Source organism: Carcharodon carcharias, chromosome 33, assembly GCF_017639515.1.
Source record: "Carcharodon carcharias isolate sCarCar2 chromosome 33, sCarCar2.pri, whole genome shotgun sequence".
Taxonomy (NCBI): domain Eukaryota; kingdom Metazoa; phylum Chordata; class Chondrichthyes; order Lamniformes; family Lamnidae; genus Carcharodon; species Carcharodon carcharias.
This window is the reverse complement of record NC_054499.1, coordinates 439,892-463,719: the sequence shown is the minus strand read 5'-3', so window position 1 is coordinate 463,719 and position 23,828 is coordinate 439,892. Positions and strand designations below refer to the sequence as shown.

Here is a 23,828-nt window from a genome sequence, read left to right as displayed (position 1 = left end):
CACCCACCCCCAACACCCACCCCCAACACCCACCCCCAACACCCACCCCCAGCAGCCACCCCCAACACCCACCCTCAACACCCACACCCACCCCCACACCCGCCCCAACACCCACCACCACCCCCAACACCCACCCCCAACACCCACCCCCAACACCCCCCCCCAACACCCACCCCCACCCCCAACACCCACCCCCAACACCCACCCCCACACCCAACACCCGCCCCCACACCCACCCCCAACACCCACACCCACACCCAACACCAACCCCCACCCCCACCCCCCACCCCCAACACCCACCCGCCACCCCCAACACCCACCCCCCACACCCAACACCAACACCCAACCCACACCCACCCCCAACACCCACCCCAACCCCCAACACCCACCCCCAGCCCCAACACTGACCCCCACACCCAACACTCACCCCCACACCCAACACCCACCCCCACACCCACCTCCAACACCCACCCCCACCCCCAACACCAACCCCCACACCCAACTCCCACCCCCAACACCCACCCCCACACCCAACACCCACCCCCAACACCCAGCTCCACCCCCAACACCCCAACACCCACCCCCACCCCCAACACCCACCCCCACTCCGAACACCCACCCCCACACCCAACACCCACCCCCACACCCAACACCCACCCCCACACCCAACACCCGCCCCCACACCCACCCCCAACACCCACACCCAACACCAACCCCCAACCCCACCCCCCACCCCCAACACCCACCCCCCACACCCAACACCCACCCCCAACACCCACCCCCAACACCCACTCCCAACACCCACACCCAACACCCACCCCCACTCCCAACACCCACACCCAACACCCACCCCAAACACTCACCCCCACACCCAACACCCACCCCCAACACCCAGCTCCACACCCAACACCTATCCCCAACACCCACCCCCACTCCCAACACCCACCCCACCCCAGCTCCACCCAACCCCCACTCCCATCACCCAACACCCACCACCCCAACCCCCAACCCCAACCCCCCACCCCCAACACCACCCCCACCCCAACACCCAACACCCAACCCCTCTAGCCCCAACACCCACCCCCAACACCCACCCCCCACACCCAACACCCACCCCCAACACCCAGCTCCACCCCCAACACCCACCCCCACCCCCAGCACCAACACCCACCCCCACTCCCAACACCCACACCCAACACCCACCCCCACACCCAACACCCACCCCCAGCCCCAACACCCACCCCCCACCCCCCAGCACGCACCATCATCCCCATCCCCACCCCCCAAGTCCCAACACCCACCCCCATCCCCAACACCCACCCCCATCCCCAACACCCACCCCCAACCCCAATACCCACCCCCATCCCCATCAACCCCCCCACCCACCCAACACCCACCTCCCAACCCCCCAACACCCACCCTCAGCCCCATCCCCAGCCCCCAACACCCACCCCCAATATCCCAACACCCACCCCCACCCCCAACACCCCAACACCCACCCCCACCCCCAACACCCCAACACCCACCCCCAACACCCCAACACCCACCCCCACCCCCAACACCTGCCCCAGCAACCACCCCTAACACCCACCCCCACCCCCAACACCCACCCCCACCCTCAACACACACCCTCAACACCCACCCCCAACACCCAGCCCCACACCCAACACCCACCCCCAACACCCACCCCAACACCCACCCCCAACACCCAACCCAACACCCACCCCCACCCCCAACACTCACCCCCACCCCCAACACCCACCCCCAACACCCACCCCAACACCCACCCCCAGCACCCACCCTCAACACCCACCCCCACACCCACCCCCACACCCGCCCCAACACCCACCACCACCCCCAACACCCACCCCCAACACCCACCCCCACCCCCAACACCCACCCCCAACACCCACCCCCACACCCAACACCCACCCACACAACCAACACCTACCCCCAACACCCACCCCCACACCCAACACCCACCCCCAGCCCCAACACCCACCCCCAACACCCACCCCCACACCCAGCACCCACCCCCAACACCCACCCCCAGCCCCAACACCCACCCCCACACCCAACACCCACCCCCACCACCCACGCCCACCCCCAACACCCACCCCCAACACCCACCCCCACCCCCAACACCCACCCCCACACCCAAAATCCACCCCCACACCCAAAACTCACCCCCAGCCCCAACACCCACCCCCAACATCCACCCCCAGCCCCAACACCCACCCCCACACCCAACACCCACCCCCAGCCCCCACACCCACACCCAACACCCACCCCCAACACCCACCCCCACACCCAACACCCACCCCCAACACCCAACCCACACCCACCCCCAACACCCACCCCAACCCCCAACACCCACCCCCAGCTCCAACACCGATCCCCACACCCACCTCCAACACCCACCCCCACCCCCAACACCAACCCCCACACCCAACACCCACCCCCACACCCACCTCCAACACCCACCCCCACCCCCAACACCAACCCCCACACCCAACACCCACCCCCACACCCAACACCCACCCCCACACCCAGCTCCGCCCCCAACACCCAGCTCCACCCCCAACACCCCAACACCCACACCCACCCCCACTCTGAACACCCACCCCCACTCCCAACACCCACCCCCACACCCAACACCCACCCCCACCCCCACCCCCAACACCCACCCCCACACCCAACACCAACCCCCACACCCAACACCCACCCCAAACACCCACCCCCAACACCCAGCTCCACCCCAACACCCACCCCCACCCCCAACACCCACCCCCACTCCCAACACCCACACCCAACACCCACCCCAAACACCCACCCCCACACCCAACACCCACCCCCAACACCCAGCTCCACACCCAACACCTACCCCCAACACCCCAACACCCACCCCCAACACCCACCCCAACACCCACCCCCAGCCCCAACACCGACCCCCACACCCAACACCCACCCCCACACCCACCTCCAACACCCACCCCCACCCCCAACACCAACCCCCACACCCAACACCCACCCCCAACACCCACACCCACACCCAACACCCACCCCCAACACCCAGCTCCACCCCCAACACCCCAACACCCACCCCCACCCCAACACCCACCCCCACCCCCAAGACCCACCCCCACTCCCAACACCCACCCCCACACCCAACACCCACCCCCACACCCAACACCAACCCCCACAGCCAACACCCACCCCCAACACCCACCCCCACACCCAACACCAACCCCCCACACCCAACACCCACCCCCAAACACCCACCCCCACACCCAACACACACCCCCAACACCCAGCTCCACACCCAACACCTACCCCCAACACCCACCCCCACTCCCAACACCCACCCCCACACCCAACTCCCCCCCAACACCCACCCCCACCCCCAACACCCAGCCCCACACCAACACCCACCCCCAGCCCCAACACCCACCCCCAGCCCAACACCCACCCCCAGCCCCCAACAACCCAGCCCCACACCCAACAACCCACCCCCAACACCTATACCCAACAACCCACCCCCAACACCCAACACAAACACCCAACACCCCACCCCAACACCCACTCTCCACCCCCAATATCCACTCCCCAAGATCCACCTCCCCAAACCCACAACACCCACCCCCAACACACCCCCCCACCCCCCACTTGCCCAACACCCCAACACCCACCTCCAACACCCAGCCCCACCCCCAACACACACCTTCAACACCCACTCCCCAACACCCGCCCCCAACAACCACCCCCACCAACACCAACCCCCAACACCCACCCCCAACACCCAGCTCCACACCCAACACCTATCCCCAACACCCACCCCCACTCCCAACACCCACCCCCAACACCCAGCTCCACCCCCAACACCCCAACACCCACCCCCACCCCCAACACCTACCCCCACCCCCAACACCCACCCCCACTCCCAACACCCACCCCCACACCCAACACCCACCCCCACACCCAACACCAACCCCCACAGCCAACACCCACCCCCAACACCCACCCCCACACCCAACACCAACCCCCACACCCAACACCCACCCCCAAACACCCACCCCCACACCCAACACACACCCCCAACACCCAGCTCCACACCCAACACCTACCCCCAACACCCACCCCCACTCCCAACACCCACCCCCACACCCAACACCTCCCCCAACACCCACCCCCACCCCCAACACCCAGCCCCACACCAACACCCACCCCCAGCCCCAACACCCACCCCCAGCCCCAACACCCACCCCCAGCCCCAACACCCACCCCCACACCCAACACCCACCCCCAACACCTATACCCAACACCAACACCCAACACCCACCCCCAACACCCACCTCCACCCCCAATATCCACTCCCCAAGATCCACCTCCCAAACCCACAACACCCACCCCCAACACACCCCCCCACCCCCCACTTGCCCCAACACCCCAACACCCACCTCCAACACCCAGCCCCACCCCCAACACACACCTTCAACACCCACCCCCAACACCCGCCCCCAACAACCACCCCCACCAACACCAACCCCCAACACCCACCCCCAACACCCACCCCCAACACCCCAACACCCACCCCCAACACCCACCCCCACCAACACCAACCCCCAACAACCACACCCACCCCCAACACCCGAACACCCACCCCCACCCCCAACACCCACCCCAACACCCACCTTAACACCCCAACACCCACCCCCAACACCCACCCCCACCACAACACCAACCCCCAACACCCAGCCCCAACACCCAGCCCCAACACCCACCCCCAACACCCAACACCCACCCCAACACCCAACCCCAACACCCACCCCCACACCCAACACCCACCCCCAACACCAACCCCCACACCCAACACCCACCCCCAATACCCACCCCGACACCCAACACCCACCCCCACACCCAACACCCACCCCCAACATTTCCTTCACACCCAACTCACGCCCCCCAACCCCAATACCCACCCCCAACACCCACCCCCAATACCCACACTCACACCCAACACCCGCCCCCACCCCCAACACCTCCCTCACACCCAATACACGCCCCCCAACCCCAATACCCGCCCCCAACCCCAATACCTGCCCCCAACCCCAACACCCACCCACAACACCCCCCCCACACCCAACACCCACCCCCAACCCCAATACCCACCCCTAACATCCACCCCCCCACACCCCCAACACCCACCTTCCAACCCCCCAACACCCACCCTCACCCCCAGCCCCCAACACACACCCCCAACATCCCAACACCCACCCCCCACCCCCCACCCCCAACACCCACCCCCAACACCCACCCCCAACACCCCAACACCCACCCCCAACACCCACCCCAACACCCGCCCGAACACCCACCCCCACTCCCAACACCCACCCCCAATACCCTAACACCTGCCCCAACACCCATCCCCACCCCCAACACCCATCCCCACCCCCAACACCCACCCCCAACACCCTAACACCCGCCCGAACACCCACCCCCACCCCCACCCCCAACACCCCAATACCTGCCCCAGCACCCATCCCCAACACCCACCCCCAGCACCCCAATACCCGCCCCAGCACCCACCCCCAGCACCCACCTCCACCCCCAACATCCACCCCCCCACCCCCCCAAGACCCAACTCCCAAACCCCCAACACCCACCCCCAACACACACCCCCACCCCCAACACCTGCCCCAACACCCACCCCCAACACCCACCCCCACCCCCAACACACACCTCCAACACCCGCCCCACACCCACCGCCAAAACCCACCCCCAACAGCCACCCCCAACAACCACCCCCACCAACAACACCAACCCCTAACACCCCAACACCCACCCCCAACACCCCAACACCCGCCCCCACCCCCAACACCCGCACCAACACCCACCCGCCCCCAACACCCACCCCCAACCCCAACACCCACCCCCAACCCAATACTCACGCCCAACCCAATACTCACCCCCAACACCCACCCCCAAACCAACACCCACCCCCAACACCCACCCCCAACCCCAACACCCACCCCCAACCCCAACACCCACCCCCACCCCCAACACCCACCCCCAGCCCCAACACCCACCCCCAACACCCACCCCCAATACCTGCCCCCACCTCCACCCCCACCCCCAACCCCAACATCCACCCCCCACCCCCCAGCACGCACCATCACCCCCATCCCCACCCCCCAAGTCCCAACACCCACCCCCAACCCCAATACCCACCCCCATCCCCAACACCCACCCCCAACCCCAATACCCACCCCCATCCCCAACATCAACCCCCCCACCCACCCAACCCCCACCTCCCAACCCCCCAACACCCACCCTCAGCCCCATCCCCAGCCCCCAACACCCACCCCCAACATCCCAACACCCACCCCAACACCCACCCCCACCCCCAACACCCACCCCCACCCCCTACACCCCAACACCCACCCCCACCCCAACACCCACCCCCAACACCCCAACACCCACCCCCACCCCCAACACCCGCACCAGCAACCACCCCTAACACCCACCCCCACCCCCAACACCCACCCCAACACCCACCCCCACCCCAACACCCACCCCCAACACCCACCCCCACCCCCAACACCCGCCCCAGCAACCACCCCTAACACCCACCCCCACCCCCAACACCCACCCCCAACACCCACCCCCACACCCAACACCCACTCCCAACACCCAACCCACACCCACTCCCAACACCCACCCCAATCCCCAACACCCACCCCCAGCCCCAACACCGACCCCCACACCCAACACCCACCCCCAACACCCACCCCCACACCCAACACCCACCCCCAACACCTAGCTCCACCCCCAATGCTCCAACACCCACCCCCACCCCAACACCCACCCCCACTCCCAACACCCACCCCCACACCCAACACCCACCCCCAACACCCAACCCACACCCAACACCCACCCCCAACACCCAACCCACACCCACTCCCAACACCCACCCCAACCCCCAACACCCACCCCCAGCCCCAACACACAGCCCCAACATCCCAACACCCACCCCCAACACCCACCCCCAACACCCCAACACCCACCCCCAACACCCACCCCAACACCCGCCCGAACACCCACCCCCACCCCCAACACCCACCCCCAATACCCTAACACCTGCCCCAACACCCATCCCCACCCCCAACACCCACCCCCAACACCCATCCCCACCCCCAACACCCACCCCCAACACCCTAACACCCGCCCGAACACCCACCCCCACCCCCAACACCCCAATACCTGCCCCAGCACCCAACCCCAACACCCACCCCCAGCACCCCAGCACCCACCCCCAGCACCCACCTCCACCCCTAACATCCACCCCCCCACCCCCCCAAGACCCACATCCCAAACCCCCAACACCCACCCCCAACACACACCCCCACCCCCAACAACTGCCCCAACACCCACCTCCAACACCCACCCCCAACACCCACCCCCACCCCCAACACACACCTCCAACACCCGCCCCACACCCACCGCCAAAACCCACCCCCAACCCCAACACCCACCCCCAATCCAATACTCACCCCCAACACCCACCCCCAACCCAACACCCACCCACACACCCACACCCACCCCCAACACCCACCCCCAACCCCAACACCCACCCCCACCCCCAACACCCACCCCCAACTCCAACACCCACCCCCAGCCCCAACACCCACCCCCAACACCCACCCCCAATACCTACCCCCACCTCCACCCCCAAACCCCACCCCCACCCCCAACCCCAACATCCACCCCCCAGCAGGCACCATCACCCCCATCCCCACCCCCCATCCCAATACACACCCCCATCCCCAACACCCACCCCCAACCCCAATACCCACCCCCATCCCCAACATCAACCCCAACACCCACCTCCCAACCCCCCAACACCCACCCTCAGCCCCATCCCCAGCCCCCAACACCCACCCCCAACACCCACCCCCACCCCCAACACCCACCCCCACCCCACCCCAACACCCCAACACCCCAACACCCACCCCCACCCCCAACACCCACCCCAGCAACCACCCCTAACACCCACCCCCACCCCCAACACCCACCCCAACACCCACCCCCACCCCCAAAACCCACCCTCAACACCCACCCCCAACACCCACCCACACACCCAACACCCACCCCCAACACCCACCCCCAACACCCACCCCCACCCCCAACACACACCCCCACCCCCAGCACCCACCCCCAACACCCACCCCCAGCACCCACCCCCACACCCACCCCACACCCACCCCAACACGCGCCCCAACACCCACCACCACCCCCAACACCCACCCCCAACACCCACCCCCACCCACACTCACCCCCAACACCCACCCCCACACCCAACACCCACCCCCAACATCCACCCCCACACCCTACACCCACCCCCAGCCCCAACACCCACCCCCAACACCCACCCCCACACCCAACACCCACCCCCAACACCCACCCCCACACCCAACACCCACCCCCAACCCAAACACCCACCCCCACACCCAACACCCACCCCCAACACCCACCCCCAACACCCACCCCCAACACCCACCCCCAACACCCACCCCAACACCCACCCCCAACACCCACCCCCACCCCCAACACCCACCCCCAACACCCACCCCCAACACCCACCCCCAACACCCACCCCCACCCCCAACACCCACCCCCACCCCCAACACCCACCCCCACCCCCAACACACACCCCCACACCCAACACCCACCCCCACACCCAAAACCCACCCCCAGCCCCAACACAGACCCCCACACCCAACACCCACCCCCACCCCCACCTCCAACACCCACCCCCACCCCCAACACCAACCCCCACACCCAACACCCACCCCCAACACCCACCCCCACACCCAACACCTACCCCCATCACCCACCCCCACACCCAACACCCACCCCCAACACCCAACACCTACCCCAACACCCACCCCAACACCAACCCCCACGCCCACCCCCACACCCAACACCCACCCCCACACCCAACATCCACCCCAACACCCAACACCTACCCCCAACACTCACCCCACACCCAACACCCACCCAAACACCCAACACCTACCCCCAGACCCAACACCAACCCCCACACCCAACACCCACCCCCACACCCAACATCCACCCCAACACCCACCCCCACACCCACCCCCAACCCCTACCCCCAACACCCACCCCCAACACCCACCCCCAACACCCCAACACCCACCCCAACACCCATCCCCACACCCAACACCCACCCCCAACACCCAACACCTACCCCCAACACCCAACACCCACCCCCAACACCCAACACCCACCCCCAACACCCACCTCCACCCCCAACACCCACACCCAACACCCACCCCCACACCCAACACCCACCCCCACACCCAACATCCACCCCAACACCCACCCCCACGCCCAACACCCACCCCCAACACCCATCCCCACACCCAACACCCATCCCCACACCCAACACCCACCCCAACACCCAACACCCACCCTCACCCCCAACACCCACCCCCAACACCCATCCCCACACCCAATACCCACCCCAACACCCACCCTCACACCCAACACCCGCCCCCAACCCCAATACCCACCCCCAACCCTGACACCCACCCCCGACACCCACCCCAACACCCACCCCCAACACCCACCCCAACACCCGCCCCCAACCCCAATACCCACCCCCAACACCCACCCTCACACCCAATACCGACCCCCACCCCCAATACCCAATACCCACCCCAACACCCACCCCCAACACCTGCCCCCACAACACCCAAACCCAACACCTGCCCCCCCAACACCCACCCCCAACACCCACCCCCACACCCAACACCCACCCTCACACCCAACACCCGCCTAACCCCAGTACCCACCCCACACCCAACACCCACCCCCAACACCCACCCCCAACATCCACCCCCACACCCTACACCCACCCCCAGCCCCAACACCCACCCCCAACACCCACCCCCACACCCAACACCCACCCCCAACACCCACCCCCACACACAACACCCACCCCCAACCCAAACACCCACCCCCAACCCAAACACCCACCCCCACACCCAACACCCACCCCCAACACCCACCCCCAACACCCACCCCCAACACCCACCCCCAACACCCACCCCCACACCCACACCCACCCCCAACACCCACCCCCAACACCCACCCCCACCCCCAACACCCACCCCCACCCCCAACACCCACCCCCACCCCCAACACCCACCCCCACACCCAACACCCACCCCCACACCCAAAACTCACCCCCAGCCCCAACACCCACCCCCAACACCCACCCCCACCCCCAACACCCACCCCCACCCCCAACACCCACCCCCAACACCCAACACCCACCCCCACACCCAACACCCACCCCCACCCCCACACCCACCCCCAACACCCACCCCAGCCCCCAACACCCACCCCCAACACCCACCCCCACACCCAACACCCACCCCCAACACCCAACCCACACCCACTCCCAACTCCCACCCCAACCCCCAAAACCCACCCCCAGCCCCAACACAGACCCCCACACCCAACACCCACCCCCAACACCCACCCCCACCCCCACCTCCAACACCCACCCCCACCCCCAACACCAACCCCCACACCCAACACCCACCCCCAACACCCACCCCCACACCCAACACCTACCCCCATCACCCACCCCCACACCCAACACCCACCCCCAACACCCAACACCTACCCCAACACCCACCCCCAACACCAACCCCCACGCCCACCCCCACACCCAACACCCACCCCCACACCCAACATCCACCCCAACACCCAACACCTACCCCCAACACTCACCCCACACCCAACACCCACCCAAACACCCAACACCTACCCCCAGACCCAACACCCACCCCCACACCCAACATCCACCCCAACACCCACCCCCACACCCACCCCCAACCCCTACCCCCAACACCCACCCCCAACACCCCAACACCCACCCCCAACACCCCAACACCCACCCCAACATCCACCCCAACACCCATCCCCACACCCAACACCCACCCCCAACACCCAACACCTACCCCCAACACCCAACACCCACCCCCAACACCCAACACCCACCCCCAACACCCAACACCCACCTCCACCCCCAAAACCCACACCCAACACCCACCCCCACACCCAACACCCACCCCCACACCCAACATCCACCCCAACACCCACCCCCACACCCAACACCCACCCCCAACACCCATCCCCACACCCAACACCCACCCCAACACCCAACACCCACCCTCACCCCCAACACCCACCCCCAACACCCATCCCCACACCCAATACCCACCCCAACACCCACCCTCACACCCAACACCCGCCCCCAACCCCAATACCCACCCCCAACCCTGACACCCATCCCCGACACCCACCCCAACACCCACCCCCACACCCAACACCCACCCCCAACACCCACCCCAACACCCGCCCCCAACCCCAATACCCACCCCCAACACCCACCCTCACACCCAATACTGACCCCCACCCCCAATACCCAATACCCAATACCCACCCCAACACCCACCCCCAACACCTGCCCCCCCAACACCCACACCCAACACCTGCCCCCCCAACACCCACCCCCAACACCCACCCCCACACCCAACACCCACCCTCACACCCAACACCCGCCTAACCCCAGTACCCACCCCACACCCAACACCCACCCCCAACACCCACCCTCACACCCAACACCCATCCCCACCCACAACACCCTCCCACACCCAACCTCCACCCCCAACACCCACCCTCACACTCAACACCCACCCTCACACTCAACACCCACCCGAACACCCACCCCCAACACCCACACCCACCCCCAACACCTGCCCCAACACCCACCCCCAACACCTGCCCCAACACCCACCCCCACACCCAACACCAACCCCCAACACCCAACACCTACCCCCAACACCCACCCCCACACCCAACACCCACCCCCACACCCAACACCCACCCCCACACCCAACACCCACCCCCAACACCCAACACCTACCCCCAACACCCAACACCCACCCCCACCCCCAACACCAACCCCCACGCCCACCCCCACACCCAACACCCACCCCCACACCCAACATCCACCCCAACACCCACCCCCACACCCACCCCCACGCCCACGCCCACACCCAACACCCACCCCGAACACCCACCCCCACCCCCAACACCCACCCCCAACACGTACCCCCAACACCCACCCCCAACACCCCAACACCCACCCCAACACCCACCCCCACACCCAACACCCACCCCCAACACCCAACACCTACCCCCAACACCCAACACCCACCCCCACACCCAACACCCACCCCCAACACCCAACACCTACCCCCAACACCCAGCCCCACCCCCAACACCCACACCCAACACCCACCCCCACACCCAACACCCACCCCCACACCCAACATCCACCCCAACACCCACCCCCACACCCAACACCCACCCCACACCCAACACCCACCCCCACACCCAACACACACCCCCACACCCAACACCCACCCCCAACTCCCACCCCCAACACCTACCCCCAACACCCACCCCCAACACTCAACCACACCCCCACCCCCAACACCCACTCCCAACACCCACCCCCAACACCCACCCCCACACCCAACACCCACCCCCAACACCCATCCCCACACCCAACACCCACCCCCAACACCCACCCTCACACCCAACACCCGCCCCCAACCCCAATACCCACCCCCACCCCCGACACCCACCCCCACACCCAACATCCACCCCCACACCCAACACCCATCCCCAACACCCACCCCAACACCCGCCCCCAACCCCAATACCCACCCCCAACACCCACCCTCACACCCAATACCCACCCCCACCCAATACCCAATACCCACCCCAACACCCACCCCAACACCTGCCCCCCCAACACTCACCCCCAACACCCACCCCCACACCCAACACCCACCCTCACACCCAGCACCCGCCCCAACCCCAGTACCCACCCCCACACCCAACACCCACCCCCAACACACACCCTCACACCCAACACCCACCCCCACCCACAACACCCTCCCACACCCAACCTCCACCCCCAACACCCACACTCACACTCAACACCCACCCAAACACCCACCCCCACCCCCAACACCTGCCCCAACACCCACCCCCAACACTCGCCCCCAACACCCAATACCCATCCCCACCCCCAACACCCAATACCCATCCCCACCCCCAATACCCATCCCCACCCCCACACCCAACACCCGCCCCCACCCCTAACACCCGCCCCCACCCCTAACACCCACCCCCACCCCCAACCCCAACACCCACCCCCAACACCCAATACCCATCCCCACCCCCAACACCCAACACCCGCCCCCCAAAACCCGCCCCCAATACCCACCCACATCCCCAACACCCGCCCCCAACATCCACCCTCACACCCAACACCCACCCCCAATGCCCCCATCCCCAATACCCGCCCACCCATCCCCCACCCCACCCCCTCCCACACCCCCACCCCTTCCTCCCACCCCCCCCCATCAACCCCAACCCCCACAGTCTCACAGGTGCTAACCCCTCTCCACCTATTCCACCTGTTTGAGAGTTGAATCCGCTCTTGGTTTTGTATTTGCAGCTCACGAGGCCGGTTTGGTGAGACTGCAGGTGGCTCGTGGGAACCAGTTCATTTCCGACTCGGTGCCGTTCGAATACAGAGCTCGAAATTCCATGGCATTGCCCAGCTCACAGCTCGACTGGCTCTCCCTGGACGGTAGGTGCAGGTTTTGTTTGTTTGTGCCTGTGTGTGTCCTGACCACGGTGGGGTGAGTAGGGGGGGACACCAACGATGGTGAGATGGGAGTTATACTGATCGCGGGTCTTACGAAGCTTAACACAGAAACTGGGATCGCTGAGAAATTCTCTCTGTCTCCCCTTTACCAGAACTGGAGGGAATGCTGCCCTTGTGTGGGGATTGGAAGAGCGGGTGGTGCTGAATGGGGGAAGGGTGAACACACTGCCGGGTTGGGGGCCATGGGCAGGGTTGGAGGGGTGTGGGGTAGGTACATGCCCCCCTATGTGGGGATTGGGGGCGTTGAACCAAACCCCAGAGAGAAACTTGGTTTACAAGACAGACCTTTTTTCTAGCGTTCTGAAAACGAGAAGCAGAGGTACTGATCTCAGCAGCAAGATATCCAGTGACAGTTTTCGGATTTTAAAAACTAAAAGGAAACTTTATTAGCAAGGTTAAAAGCAAAACTAAGCACACAAGACGACAGTTATACAGTTAAAATTAGTCTTACAAAACATTCCCTCAAAAAGACTCCCTACTTGGTTAGACTCACAAGTAAACACCTTCCAGGCAACCCTCCCTTCTGGATGTTTAACTATAAAAATCCAGTAATATTACCCAAGGCAAACTGCTTTAACAAAGCCAGGGCACAGTTTTTTTTTTTAATTCACTCATGGGATGTGGGCTTCTCTGGGTGGGCCCAGCATTTATTACCCATCCCCAGTTGCCCTTGAGAAGGCAACTCACCACCACTTTCTCAAGGGCAACAAGGGATGGGTAATAAATGTTGGCCTAGTCAGCGAAGCCCTCATCCCATGAGTGAATTAAAAAAGAACAAATTACCTCTTAAACTCCCTCCCACTCTGCTGTGGAACTCCAGAACTTCAGAACAAGACTGCTTGTTGCAGCCCAAGACTTTTCTGGCTTGACTGGATGGCTGATTCAAACTGTCCAATTCAGCCCAGCCCAGAGCTACAGCTAGCATCCAACAACTCCAGCTAACAGCTCAACAGCTACCAAACTACTCTACAATACCTCCGCCCCCGCCCCCCCCCACCCCCAGCCATTTCATCTCATGTTCCATTGTTCTCACACCTCCTTGAAACTAAAATCCTTCCAAACACACATTTTTAATGTTTCCGTTTTGTCTCGGCTTTCAAGTCAATAAAATATAATGTACCCTCTTCTATATACCCCTGGAACTCCTGCAAGTTGCAAAAAATGTTTCTTGTTACCTCTGACTTTGATATTCAAACAACTCTCAACTTATTTAAAAACGCAACTATTAGATCCTACCAATTCACTTGTACATCAAACCTAACAGCTCTATCACTTTCATGTTTTAAACCCCCCCCAAACAACCTGTTGTCTAGTAACCTCTGCCGTGCTTAATTAAATCATTTACGCGTGCACGCACACACAAACACACACACGCGCACACACACACTCACATACACAACACACACACACTCACTCACACACACACACATGCACACACACACATTCTCACACGCACACACCCAAGCACGCACACACTCACTCTCACTTACACACACACTCACACTCTCACACACACACACACACACACACAAGCACGCACACACTCACACTCTCACACACACACACCCACACACACTCTCACACACACACACACTCTCACACACACACACACTCTCACACACACACACCCACACACACACTCACACACACACACAAACCCACACACACACACTCTCTCACACACAAGCACGCACACACACAAGCACGCACACACACACACTCACACACATTCTCACACACATTCTCACACACAGGCTCACACGCGCACACACACACACACGCACACACACACACTCACACATTCTCACACACAGGCTCACACGTGCACACACACAAACGCTCACACACACACACACACTCACACATTCTCACACACAGGCTCACGCGCGCACACACACGCTCACACGCACACACACATTTTCACACACAGGCTCACACGCGCACACACACACACACAGGCTTCTTCACAGAATATTAAAAAGTGATATCCATTCTCACACGAGGTGGGGGGAAGGGGGCTGTGAATATGCTGCCTGTGTGGGGGTCGGGGGGCAGATGCCCATGTGTGGGGGAAAGGGGGCTGCCCGTGGTAGGCAATAGGGGTGGGGTTGTGCTTATGAGCATTTGGGGAAGGAGGGGTATGGTGAGAGTGTGGTTGCTGGTGGGGTGGGTGTTGGGGGTGTGGCATGGTGTGTGTTTGGGGTGGGTGGGGGTGTGTTTGGGGCAGTGGGTGTGTGTTTGGGGTGGGTGGGGGTGTGTTTGGGGTGGGTGGGGGTGTGTTTGGGGTGGGTGGGGGTGTGTTTGGGGAGCTGGGGGTGTGTTTGGGGTGGGTGGGGATGTGTTTGGGGAGCTGGGGGTGTGTTTGGGGAGCTGGGGGTGTGTTTGGGGTGGGTGGGGATGTGTTTGGGGAGCTGGGGGTGCGTTTGGGGAGCTGGGGGTGTGTTTGGGGTGGGTGGGGGTGTGTTTGGGGCGGTGGGGGTGTGTTTGGGGTGGGTGGGTGTGTGTTTGGGGTGGGTGGGTGTGTGTTTGGGGTGGGTGGGGGTATGTTTGATGTGGGTGGGGATGTGTTTGGGGAGCTGGGGGTGTGTTTGGGGTGGGTGGGGGTATGTTTGGGGTGGGTGGGGGTGTGTTTGGGGAGCTGGGTGTGTGTTTGGGGAGCTGGGGGTGTGTTTGGGGAGCTGGGGGTGTGTTTGGGGAGCTGGGGGTGTGTTTGGGGAGCTGGGGGTGTGTTTGGGGAGCTGGGGGTGTGTTTGGGGTGGGTGGGGGTATGTTTGGGGTGGGTGGGGGTGTGTTTGGGGAGCTGGGTGTGTGTTTGGGGAGCTGGGGGTGTGTTTGGGGAGCTGGGGGTGTGTTTGGTGAGCTGGGGGTGTGTTTGGGGAGCTGGGGGTGTGTTTGGGGAGCTGGGGGTGTGTTTGGGGTGGGTGGGGGTATGTTTGGGGTGGGTGGGGGTGTGTTTGGGGAGCTGGGTGTGTGTTTGGGGAGCTGGGGGTGTGTTTGGGGAGCTGGGGGTGTGTTTGGTGAGCTGGGGGTGTGTTTGGGGAGCTGGGGGTGTGTTTGGGGTGGGTGGGGGTGTGTTTGGGGAGCTGGGGGTGTGTTTGGGGTGGGTGGGGGTGTGTTTGGGGCAGTGGGGGTGTGTTTGGGTGGGTGTGTGTTTGGGGCGGTGGGGGTGTGTTTGGGTGGGTGTGTGTTTGGGGTGGGTGGGGGTGTGTTTGGGGCAGTGGGGGTGTGTTTGGGGCAGTGGGAGTGTGTTTGGGGAGCTGGGGTGTGTTTGGGGTGGGTGGGGGTATGTTTGGGGTGGGTGGGTGTGTGTTTGGGGCGGTGGGAGTGTGTTTGGGGCAGTGGGGGTGTGTTTGGGGTGGGTGGGGGTGTGTTTGGGGTGGGTGGGTGTGTTTGGGGTGGGTGGGGGTATGTTTGGGGTGGGTGGGTGTGTGTTTGGGGCGGTGGGAGTGTGTTTGGGGCAGTGGGGGTGTGTTTGGGGTGGGTGGGGGTGTGTTTGGGGAAGTGGGGGTGTGTTTGGGGCAGTGGGGGTGTGTTTGGGGTGGGTGGGGGTGTGTTTGGGGAGCTGGGGGTGTGTTTGGGGCAGTGGGGGTGTGTTTGGGGTGGGTGGGTGTGTATTTGGGGTGGGTGGGGGTGTGTTTGGGGCAGTGGGTGTGTGTTTGGGGTGGGTGGGGGTGTGTTTGGGGAGCTGGGGATGTGTTTGGGGAGCTGGAGGTGTGTTTGGGGTGGGTGGGGGTGTGTTTGGGGTGGGTGGGGGTGTGTTTGGGGAGCTGGGGGTGTGTTTGGGGTGGGTGGGGATGTGTTTGGGGAGCTGGGGGTGTGTTTGGGGAGCTGGGGGTGTGTTTGGGGTGGGTGGGGGTGTGTTTGGGGAGCTGGGGGTGTGTTTGGGGAGCTGGGGGTGTGTTTGGGGTGGGTGGGGGTGTGTTTGGGGCGGTGGGGGTGTGTTTGGGGTGGGTGGCTGTGTGTTTGGGGTGGGTGGGGGTGTGTTTGATGTGGGTGGGGATGTGTTTGGGGAGCTGGGGGTGTGTTTGGGGTGGGTGGGGGTGTGTTTGGGGTGGGTGGGGGTGTGTTTGGGGAGCTGGGTGTGTGTTTGGGGAGCTGGGTGTGTGTTTGGGGAGCTGGGTGTGTGTTTGGGGAGCTGGGGGTGTGTTTGGGGAGCTGGGGGTGTGTTTGGGGAGCTGGGGGTGTGTTTGGGGAGCTGGGGGTGTGTTTGGGGTGGGTGGGTGTGTGTTTGGGGTGGGTGGGGGTGTGTTTGGGGCAGTGGGTGTGTGTTTGGGTGTGTGTGTGTTTGGGGCGGTGGGGGTGTGTTTGGGTGGGTGTGTGTTTGGGGTGGGTGGGGGTGTGTTTGGGGCAGTGGGGGTGTGTTTGGGGTGGGTGGGGGTGTGTTTGGGGCAGTGGGGGTGTGTTTGGGGCAGTGGGGGTGTGTTTGGGGTGGGTGAGGGTGTGTTTGGGGCGGTGGGGGTGTGTTTGGGGAGCTGGGGTGTGTTTGGGGTGTGTGGGGGTGTGTTTGGGGAGCTGGGGGTGTGTTTGGGGTGGGTGGGGGTATGTTTGGGGTGGGTGGGTGTGTGTTTGGGGCGGTGGGAGTGTGTTTGGGGCAGTGGGGGTGTGTTTGGGGTGGGTGGGGGTGTGTTTGGGGTGGGTGGGTGTGTGTTTGGGGCAGTGGGGGTGTTTTTGGGGCAGTGGGGGTGTGTTTGGGGTGGGTGGGGGTGTGTTTGGGGAGCTGGGGGTGTGTTTGGGGTGGGTGGAGGTGTGTTTGGGGTGGGTGGGGGTGTGTTTGGGGAGCTGGGGGTGTGTTTGGGGTGGGTGAGGGTGTGTTTGGGGTGGGTGGGGGTGTGTTTGGGGTGGGTGGGGGTGTGTTTGGGGTGGGTGGGGGTGTGTTTGGGGTGGGTGGGGGTGTGTTTGGGGTGGGTGGGGGTGTGTTTGGGGTGGGTGGGGGTGTGTTTGGGGAGGTGGGGGTGTGTTTGGGGTGGGTGGGGGTGTGTTTGGGGTGGGTGAGGGTGTGTTTGGGGAGCTGGGGGTGTGTTTGGGGTGGGTGGGGGTGTGTTTGGGGTGGGTGAGGGTGTGTTTGGGGTGGGTGGGGGTGTGTTTGGGGTGGGTGGGGGTGTGTTTGGGGAGGTGGGTGTGTGTTTGGGGTGGGTGGGGGTGTGTTTGGGGTGGGTGAGGGTGTGTTTGGGGAGCTGGGGGTGTGTTTGGGGTGGGTGGGGGTGCGTTTGGGGTTGGTGGGGGTGTGTTTGGGGAGCTGGGGGTGTGTTTGGGGTGGGTGAGGGTGTGTTTGGGGTGGGTGAGGGTGTGTTTGGGGAGCTGGGGGTGTGTTTGGGGTGGGTGGGGGTGTGTTTGGGGTGGGTGGGGGTGTGTTTGGGGAGGTGGGTGTGTGTTTGGGGTGGGTGGGGGTGTGTTTGGGGTGGGTGAGGGTGTGTTTGGGGAGCTGGGGGTGTGTTTGGGGTGGGTGGGGGTGCGTTTGGGGTGGGTGGGGGTGTGTTTGGGGAGGTGGGTGTGTGTTTGGTGTGGGTGGGGGTGTGTTTGGGGTTGGTGGGGGTATGTTTGGGGTGGGTGGGAGTATGTTTGGGGTGGGTGGGTGTGTGTTTGGGGTGGGTGTGGGTATGTTTGGTGTGGGTGGAGGTGTGTTTGGGGTGGGTGGGTGTGTGTTTGGTGTGGGTGGGGGTGTGTTTGGGGTGGGTGCGGGTGTGTTTGAGGTGGGTGGGTGTGTGTTTGGGGTGGGTGGGGGTGTGTTTGGGGTGGGTGGGGGTGTGTTTGGGGTGGTGGGGGAATGGTAGGTGTGCTGCGAGCGTGGAGGTGAAGTGAAGTCCTCGGGTTTTGTGTGGTTGAACAATGAGCCCTCGCTGCCTCAATAAGGTGCAGTTTGTAGACACTGCCACCAGGGGTCAGCACCAGCAGGAGGCAAATCCTTTCTTGAGGGTAATAATGTCGGGGTAATAAACACCATCCTTAGGTCAGGGTAATAAACACCAGCCTTAGGTCAGGGTAATAAACACCAGCCTTAGGTCGGGGTAATAAACACCAGCCTTAGGTCAGGGTAATAAACACCAGCCTTAGGTCAGGGTAATAAACACCAGCCTTAGGTCGGGGTAATAAACACCAGCCTTAGGTCGGGGTAATAAACACCAGCCTTAGGTCGAGGTAATAAACACCAGCCTTAGGTCGGGGTAATAAACACCAGCCTTAGGTCGGGTTAATAAACACCAGCCTTAGGTCAGGGTAATAAACACCAGCCTTAGGTCAGGGTAATAAACACCAGCCTTAGGTCGGGGTAATAAACACCAGCCTTAGGTCGGGGTAATAAACACCAGCCTTAGGTCGGGGTAATAAACACCAGCCTTAGATCGAGGTAATAAACACCAGCCTTAGGTCGGGGTAATAACTACCAGCCTTAGGTCGAGGTAATAAACACCAGCCTTAGGTCGGGGTAATAAACACCAGCCTTAGGTCGGGGTAATAAACACCAGCCTTAGATCGAGGTAATAAACACCAGCCTTAGGTCGGGGTAATAACTACCAGCCTTAGGTCGAGGTAATAAACACCAGCCTTAGGTCGGGGTAATAAACACCAGCCTTAGGTCGGGGTAATAAACACCAGCCTTAGGTCGAGGTAATAAACACCAGCCTTAGGTAGGGGTAATAACTACCAGCCTTAGGTCGGGGTAATAAAACCAGCTTTAGGTCGGGGTAATAAACACCAGCCTTAGGTCGGGGTAATAAATACCAGCCTTAGGTAACCTCCTCACAAACCTCCTCCTCACAAACCTCCTCCTCACAAACCTCCTCCTCACAAACCTCCTCCTCACAAACCTCCTCCTCACAACCCTCCTCACAAACCTCCTCCTCACAAACCTCCTCCTCACAAACCTCCTCCTCACAAACCTCCTCACAAACCTCCTCCTCACAAACCTCCTCCTCACAAACCTCCTCACAAACCTCCTCCTCACAAACCTCTTCCTCACAAACCTCTTCCTCACAAACCTGCTCCTCACAAACCTCCTCCTCACAAACCTCCTCCTCACAAACCTCCTCCTCACAAACCTCCTCCTCACAAACCTCCTCACAAACCTGCTCCTCACAAACCTCCTCACAAACCTCCTCACAAATCTCCTCACAACCCTCCTCCTCACAACCCTCCTCCTCACAACCCTCCTCCTCACAAACCTCCTCCTCACAAACCTCCTCCTCACAAACCTCCTCCTCACAAACCTCCTCCTCACAACCGTCCTCACACACCTCCTCCTCACAAACCTCCTCACAAACCTCTTCCTCACAAACCTCTTCCTCACAAACCTCCTCCTCACAAACCTCCTCACAAACCTCTTCCTCACAAACCTCCTCCTCACAAACCTCCTCCTCACAAACCTCCTCCTCACAAACCTCCTCCTCACAAACCTCCTCCTCACAAACCTCCTCCACACAAACCTCCTCCTCACAAACCTCCTCCACACAAACCTCCTCCTCACAACCCTCCTCCTCACAACCCTCCTCCCAGCTCCATAACTAACTGAAGCTTCTTGTCCAGCCCGGGGTTTGACACAGTTTGTGTGGGTATTTGTAGAGAGGAACGAGCAGGATTCCAGTGAAATGGATTCAAATTTTTGGCTTTAAATGTATTTGCTCCTCAAGTACTTGCCACACCCTTTCCAAGCAAGCGTTCTCTCAATTATCTGCTGTTCTATATTTCCAATATATTCAGTGCAGGGTGAGGCTGAGGCCAGGTAACTGGCGCAGTTTAATTTTACCCCTTGAACTGGAACAGTTTGAATCAGGTTAGGTCGGTGCTGAAATCGGGGCTTCCCTGTCAGAGTGTGGAGTACTCTCACCACCTGGTGGCCACAAGCTCTCACTGCCTCATGGAGGCTCCAGCTTCAGTGTGAAGGAAGACGCTCAGCCCTTTGTGGCCGCGATAACTCCCTCCACCTCTCTGCTCTTCCCCGCGGAGTTTACCATGGGGGCAGCGGCAGAACTGAGGAGAAAATGAATTTTGCTTGAGCAGTAACAGCTGTAGCACAGGTTCCAACGTCCAGACCAAACACAAAGCCGTATTTGTCAGTATTTGTTAAAGATAACTTTTCAGCTGGTTGAGATGGTGAGAGCTACAGCACTACCCCTGCAGCAGGTGACAACCCTCATTCTCCTAGTCTGACTGTAGGATTGTACAGGTGATAAATCCCTCTGCCTGACAGCCTCTGGGTTACCCCCTCTCTGCCTGACAGCCTCTGGGTTACCCCCTCTCTGCCTGACAGCCTCTGATTTACCCCCTCTCTGCCTGACAGTCTCTGGGTTACCCCCTCTCTGCCTGACAGCCTCTGGGTTACCCCCTCTCTGCCTGACAGTCTCTGTGTTACCCCCTCTCTGCCTGACAGCCTCTGGGTTACCCCCTCTCTGCCTGACAGCCTCTGATTTACCCCCTCTCTGCCTGACAGCCTCTGATTTACCCCCTCTCTGCCTGACAGCCTCTGGGTTACCCCCTCTCTGCCTGACAGCCTCTGATTTACCCCTTCTCTGCCTGACAGCCTCTGATTTACCCCCTCTCTGCCTGACAGCCTCTGATTTACCCCCTCTCTGCCTGACAGCCTCTGGGTTACCCCCTCTCTGCCTGACAGCCTCTGATTTACCCTCTCTCTGCCTGACAGCCTCTGGGTTACCCCCTCTCTGCCTGACAGCCTCTGGGTTACCCCCTCTCTGCCTGACAGCCTCTGGGTTACCCCCTCTCTGCCTGACAGCCTCTGATTTACCCTCTCTCTGCCTGACAGCCTCTGATTTACCCCCTCTCTGCCTGACAGCCTCTGATTTACCCCCTCTCTGCCTGACAGCCTCTGGGTTACCCCCTCTCTGCCTGACAGCCTCTGGGTTACCCCCTCTCTGCTCTGGTTCGCTGCAAACCCCCTGATTTATTTTGCTCCCCTCTTGTTCCTGAGGCCTCCACTTACCCGCTCCTTTGCAACATTTGTTTGAAATCTATCAGTGAGGCAGGAGCTTCACTGGCAATGACAGACTGCGTTTATTACCCACCCCTAATTGCCCTTGAGAACGGCTGTGTGTTGGGACTGTAATCTAACTGTGGGGAGCTGGAGTTTGGCGGGGGGGTGTTGGGGGGGGTGCGGGGTCTGGTATTGTTGGGGTCTGGGCGAGGTGGGGGGTGTGGAGGGTGCAGGATGTACTCTGTCTGTAGCCTAACATGACCAGGTACAATTTGGTGGGGAGGGGGGTGTGTGTGCTGGTCACTGAAGTATAGGGAGCACCCTCTGTGCCCTCCTGCGCCCAGGGACCCCCTCTTTCCAGGCTCCCTGTGCCCCAGTGTTCAGTTTGTCTGCAAAATGAGGTATGAAGCTGGGGCCTGGTGGGCTGAGATTGGTTGTTGCAGTCGGGCTAAATCCACTCTGCCCTTTTCTCTAATCCAACTGCAGACCTTGCACACTTGGCTTTCCAGATATCCGAAGCCTGGTGTGTCTGCAACATAAATACATTCTCCAAAGTGAAAGGATTATTACTGCAGTAATTATTTAAGAAGCATGCAGCTGTCAATTTACACAAATACACGCTGACATTGTTGGAGTGGTTCATTTGTACAGACAGCCTCCAGAGAAAGCTGCTTCAGCACTGGCACAGACTCCAGCAGTGACATTACCTGTACATCCTGCAGGTAGCTCTCACCGGGATTCTTGTACCAGGTTTTCGAGCAGCTGTAGTGTTTGGCAGAGATCGCTTTAAGTAACAGCATCAACAGCTGGATGAGACCCTGCCTCCAGCCATCGCATCTTTGCAAATTTGTGTAATTACACTTATTCCAGAGGCTACAATTAATTAGCACAATCTTCCGTCCCAGTCCCTCTCTCACACTCTACCAGCCTCACGCCATCTCCTGTGTGTTTGTTCCCACAATCTACCTCCATTATAATCTCAGTAACATTACTGACTGTACCCTCTGGACAAGGAAACATCCCAAAGCTCTCTAGTGAAAGCAGTTACTCATCTCTCTCAGCATCAGA

The 23,828-nt window shown here is 62.1% G+C and overlaps 1 protein-coding gene across 1 annotated transcript in view; it reads left to right on the top strand.

Annotated features, from left to right (window-relative positions):
- LOC121272200 (calmodulin-binding transcription activator 2-like) overlaps positions 1–23,828 on the top strand; it is a 156,066-nt gene that overhangs the window by 68,588 nt on the left and 63,650 nt on the right. The window contains exon 10 of the mRNA XM_041178725.1: positions 13,628–13,762. Coding sequence (XP_041034659.1) covers positions 13,628–13,762 — 135 coding nt within the window. The remainder of the gene's footprint in view (positions 1–13,627; positions 13,763–23,828) is intronic.